At 46.8% G+C, this 5,363-nt stretch overlaps 2 protein-coding genes across 2 annotated transcripts; both read left to right on the forward strand.

The window, feature by feature from the left end:
* Positions 1 to 820: 820 nt before the first annotated feature.
* Positions 821 to 1,642, forward strand: LOC128746241 (death-inducer obliterator 1-like). The gene has a single exon (XM_053843291.1). The coding sequence runs from the start codon at positions 821 to 823 to the stop codon at positions 1,640 to 1,642; it is 822 nt and encodes a 273-aa protein (XP_053699266.1).
* Positions 1,643 to 1,706: 64 nt separating this feature from the next.
* LOC128746242 (uncharacterized) lies at positions 1,707 to 5,024 on the forward strand. Its single transcript, XM_053843292.1, has one exon. It carries the CDS (start codon positions 1,707 to 1,709, stop codon positions 5,022 to 5,024), a length of 3,318 nt encoding a protein of 1,105 aa, XP_053699267.1.
* Positions 5,025 to 5,363: the final 339 nt, after the last annotated feature.

A 5,363-nucleotide genomic window follows, 5' to 3' on the forward strand; every position in this document is an offset into this window, starting at 1 on the left:
TTACGGCAAGCATTTATTTCCAGCAGTTTTTGCCAAAAGATGGGCATTTTACCCTACTGTTTTGGGAGTACAGAGACATTGTTCTGGCGGCACTGGCCATTCAGCGCAGTCGTGAGTCGGTAAGCACACCCCTGCGGCTGACTACAGAGGTGACGTTATGAGATACATCAAAATCGAATATAAACAAAACAGCATAAGAAATTAAAGATTGAAATTGTAAAGAAGCAAGATTGCGTAGAAGAAAATTGAGTGGAAGCGAAAGTTATTAGCTACGAATTTAATAATTTTAGAAGTGAAGTGATAGAGATAGTACGTGGAAGGTTTATAAGGAGTAAATAGCTGCGAGTAACCAGTTAGTTGCAGATACGACAGGTCTAGAACCAACCCAATCGTTGCGCCGTTGAGAAGGATTTTAACCTAAACAAGTAACAAAAGGTACGAACATGCTTTTCCTTTTATTCGCTGAAAAATAACCTGTAAAACCAGAAAAACCCATACTTACCGTTGTTAGAACCTGTAAAACCAGAATAAATTATACTTACCATTGTTAAAACCTATGAACCTGTAAAGAATATTATACTTACCATAGCTTAAAAACTTACTCGTAGATTTGCCTTACGTTTGTCCGTGGCTGACCGTGAATTGTTCGGATGGTTCAGAACTACGGGAAAGACTAAAAGTAAGTTAAGCGATTTTCAAAACATATAGAAGCTAAAATTGTAAATAAATATTTCTAGCTTTGAGCATCAGTAAAAAGTGCTACAGAGAATCTGTGTACCGAATCAAACTATCCGAACAATCTCAAAGTTTTATTTCCGAAATGTCGCGCGTGTCCGACGGATTTGATTGCGGTGCTTGTGAAAGGCCGAACTCGGTGTATGACATGGTGCAGTGCGATGCCTGCTCCATATGGTACCATATGGATTGTGCGGAAGTGACGCCGGGAGTGTCGAACAGGGAATGGTTCTGCGAAACGTGTACTTTGTCGGGCACTAGTTCACTGCAGGCCGTTGACGCGACTAAAAAGAGCAGCAAACAAGTAACGGCGAAATCCAAGAAAGGAAAAGCTGTTACTAGCAGCCAGGGCTTGGAAAAATCGAATGAAATTTCAGGCGTATCCAGTTCAAGGAACGGGCGGATGACTAGCGATGGTAAAAGCAAAAGTAAGCCGCTGACTTCCAGTTGTTTTGCGGGAGGTTTACCGCCCGGTGGCGAAGTTTCTGGCGATTGTGGCACATCGCGTGCTACGGCACTGGCGTCTGACAATGTTGCGAGAAATCTACCGTTAGGTGGAGCGACTTTGGCCGGATGCGGTACTTCTAGGGAGAAGGTACCAAGGACCGGCGATATTGCGAAGCGTTTACCGTTGGGTGGTGCGTCTTCGGCCGATCTTGGCACTCCTAAGAAACATCCAGCGCACCAGAAACGAGCGAATACCTTGGGGGGGTCTGCGAAATCAAGTACTTCCAGCTCTCGAGCTCTAGCGCAGTTAGCCCTGCAGCGGTTAGAGGAGAAAAGGAAGATTGAAGAGCAGAAGCTAGAGTTGCAGCAAAGAGGATTGGAGAAGGAAAAAGAGCGATTGCAGAAGGAGAAAGAGATAGAGAGCAAGAGAAATTTTGGAGCGAACTACGGTTCGCGATAATAGGAGATTTACTACCGGACTGCTGTGGAAAAGCGACTCGATTTATTTTCCGAACAGTCTGCCAATGGCCATGAAGAGGATGAAAGGTCTCGAGTCAAAGCTGGCAAAGGACCCCGAGTTATGCAATAATGTACACCAGCAGATTCGCGAGTATGTCGAAAATAATTACGCACATAAGGCGACAGAAGCGGAATTAATATCAGCAGATCCCAGTCGAGTTTGGTATTTACCACTGAACGTGGTAACCCACCCAAGGAAACCGGATAAAAAGCGACTGGTGTGGGATGCAGCAGCGCAAGTCAATGGCGTTTCGCTGAATTCTCAGCTGTTAAAAGGACCAGATCTACTAGTTCTGTTACCAGGTGTAATCTGCAAGTTCCGCGAAAGACGGATCGCATTCGGAGGAGATATAGAAAAGATGTTCCACCAGATTCGCATCAAACCAGAAGACACTCATTCGCAGCGATTCCTGTTTCGTTTCAATGTGAATCATCCACCCGACGTGTACGTGATGGATGTGGCGACGTTTGGTGCTACGTGCTCGCCATGCTCGGCACAGTATGTGTTGCATCGAAATGCGGATGAACATGCAGCAGAGTTTCCGGAAGCAGCGGCAGCAATCAAGGAGAAAACATACATGGACGACTACTTTGACAGCGCCGACACATCAGATCAAGCGGCAGAACGCGCAAGGCAGGTGAAACTGATTCATTCGCGAGCTGGGTTCAACATGCGAAACTGGGTTAGTAATAGCGTTGAAGTATTGCGTAGTTTGGGCGAGTCACCCGAGCAAGGGTTGCTCTCCATCGATTGTAGCAAAGAAGAAAAACAACATCGCGTGCTCGGCATTGCGTGGGACTCAAAGAAGGACGTCTTCATATTCTCGACAAGCTGGCACACTGACCTGGCGCCATATATATTCGATAATGCCCGGCCATCCAAACGAATTGCACTGCGTATCATAATGAGCCTTTTCGACCCGATAGGGCTGCTCGCGCCGTTTTTGATTCATGGCCGCATGCTAATCCAAGATCTCTGGCGTGCGGGTCTTGATTGGGACGATGAAGTAGGCGACAAAGAACTGGAAAAGTGGCGTCGCTGGATTAAGCTTCTAACGGGTATTGGTCGCTTGAAGGTCCCTCGATGCTACTTCGGAAACATTCATTCTGGAGAGTATCAGTCGCTGCAGCTACACGTCTTCACCGATGCTAGCGAGTTGGGTTACGGATGTGCCGCTTACTTCCGAATAGTGATCAATGGCGAAGTGCAATGTGCTTTGGTGATGGCGAAAAGCAAGGTGGCGCCTTTAAAATACCAATCGATCCCACGGATGGAGCTGCAAGCTGCACTGTTAGGAGCAAGAATGATGCGCACCGTCAGTGAGAACCATACGTTGCCGATTTCCAAAAAGTTCATACATACCGATGCAGAAGTTGTGTTGGCCTGGATACGATCACAGCACCGCAATTTCAAACAGTTCGTCGCATACAGAGTTGGTGAGATCCTTTCTCTGACTGAACCCGAAAACTGGCGGTATGTGCCGTCGAAGGATAATTTAGCAGATTGCTTAACGAAGTGGTGCAAAGATACGGAGCCTGATTCCAGCGCGAGGTGGTTCAAAGGACCATTATTTTTGTACCTTCCTGAAGAACACTGGCCCAAGCAAAAGAAAATCGCGGAGACTGCCGAAGAATTGAGAGCACACATACTTCTGCATCAATTTGCCGTTCCCGAAAAGATAATAGATGTTGAGCGATTTTCGAAGTGGAATGTCCTCCTTCGAACCATAGCTTTCGTAAATCGTTTTATCTCGAATTGTCGGCGAAGAATCAGTGGATCTCCAATCGAAACAATTAACGCCACCAAGTCGCAGCAAAAACTCATACTGCGATACCTACCAGCAATTATGACACCCCTGCGCCAGCTCGAATACCAGCAAGCCGAACGGTATTTGTTGCGAGTGGCACAGAACGACAGTTACCCAGACGAAACCAAAATCCTAATAAGTAACCGAGATGAGTTACAGCCAAAGAAATGGTTGAAAATTGAAAAAGCCAGCCCGCTGTACAGGCTGTCACCGTTTGCCGACGAGTACGGCGTCATCAGGGTTGAAGGCCGAACGGTGAATGCCAGCTTTGCAACGTTCGATGCCAGGTTTCCTGTGATATTGCCGAAAGATCACGTGATTACGAAATTACTGCTTAACGGTTATCATCGCCGGTATGGACATGCAAATCGAGAGACAGTCGTCAATGAAGTTCGTCAACGATCCCACGTCTTCAACTTACGATCTACAGTGGACAAAATAATGAAAAATTGTCAGCGCTGTAAAATAGCAAAATGTCTCCCGCAGAACCCACGAATGGCTCCATTGCCGGAAGCGCGTCTAACGCCGTTTGTTAAGCCTTTTAGCTATGTGGGGGTCGATTACTTGGGACCATTGGAAGTGGTGGTTGGCCGTCGTAAAGAAAAGCGATATGTAGTTGTCTTCACATGCTTGGTTGTTCGTGCTGTTCACCTAGAGGCGGCCCACAATTTGTCTACGGATTCGTGCATCATGGCCATCAGAAGATTCGTTCGCAAGCGAGGGTCACCTGTGGAAATATTTTCGGACAATGGCACTAATTTTGTTGGCGCTAGTAACGAATTGATCAAACAGATCAAGAACATAAATAGTGAGTGTGCCCAAACATTTACCGATGCCCGCACGAAGTGGTCGTTCAACCCACCATCGGCTCCACACATGGGTGGCGTATGGGAACGAATGGTGAGGAGCGTGAAGGAAGCGATGAGAGCGTTGGACAATGGGCGAAAGTTGAATGATGAGGTACTTTTAACGGTACTAGCTGAAGCAGAAAGTTTCATCAACTCTCGCCCATTAACATACATGCCTCAGGCATCTGCAGACGGTGAGGCGCTCACGCCCAATCACTTCCTCTTGGGAAATTCGTCCGGAATGCGAGATCCCATGAGAACCCCTATTGATCTGGCTGCAGCACTGACGAGCAGCTACCAAATGTCGCAGTACCTGTCTGACGCAGTTTGGAACCGTTGGCTAAAGGAGTACTTCCCGAATATGAACAAACGGTCTAAATGGTTTGAAGATAGTAAGCCGGTGAAGGTTGGTGATTTAGTGTACATAGCCGAGGGGGAACGTAGAACTTGGGTCCGTGGGCAAGTAGTTGAGGTCATGAGCGGTACCGATGGCAGAATCCGACAGGCGATCGTACGAACAGCTGGTGGCAAAGAGTTGAAACGGCCAGTTGTGAAGCTAGCAGTTATGGAGGTCGCTGGTGGATCCTGCGCGAATGCCGATTGGCCCCACCAGGATCCACGGGGCGGAGGATGTTCTGGCGGCACTGGCCATTCAGCGCAGTCGTGAGTCGGTAAGCACACCCCTGCGGCTGACTACAGAGGTGACGTTATGAGATACATCAAAATCGAATATAAACAAAACAGCATAAGAAATTAAAGATTGAAATTGTAAAGAAGCAAGATTGCGTAGAAGAAAATTGAGTGGAAGCGAAAGTTATTAGCTACGAATTTAATAATTTTAGAAGTGAAGTGATAGAGATAGTACGTGGAAGGTTTATAAGGAGTAAATAGCTGCGAGTAACCAGTTAGTTGCAGATACGACAGGTCTAGAACCAACCCAATCGTTGCGCCGTTGAGAAGGATTTTAACCTAAACAAGTAACAAAAGGTACGAACATGCTTTTCCT

The sequence above is a fragment of the Sabethes cyaneus genome, chromosome 1 (genome assembly GCF_943734655.1).
Source record: "Sabethes cyaneus chromosome 1, idSabCyanKW18_F2, whole genome shotgun sequence".
NCBI classification, from domain to species: Eukaryota; Metazoa; Arthropoda; class Insecta; order Diptera; family Culicidae; genus Sabethes; species Sabethes cyaneus.

What these genes read in the sequence shown, in the direction of transcription:
- LOC128746241 (XM_053843291.1), top strand. Translation starts at nt 821, where the DNA reads ATGTCGCGCGTGTCCGACGGATTTGATTGCGGTGCTTGTGAAAGGCCG.
- LOC128746242 (XM_053843292.1), top strand. Translation starts at nt 1,707, where the DNA reads ATGGCCATGAAGAGGATGAAAGGTCTCGAGTCAAAGCTGGCAAAGGAC.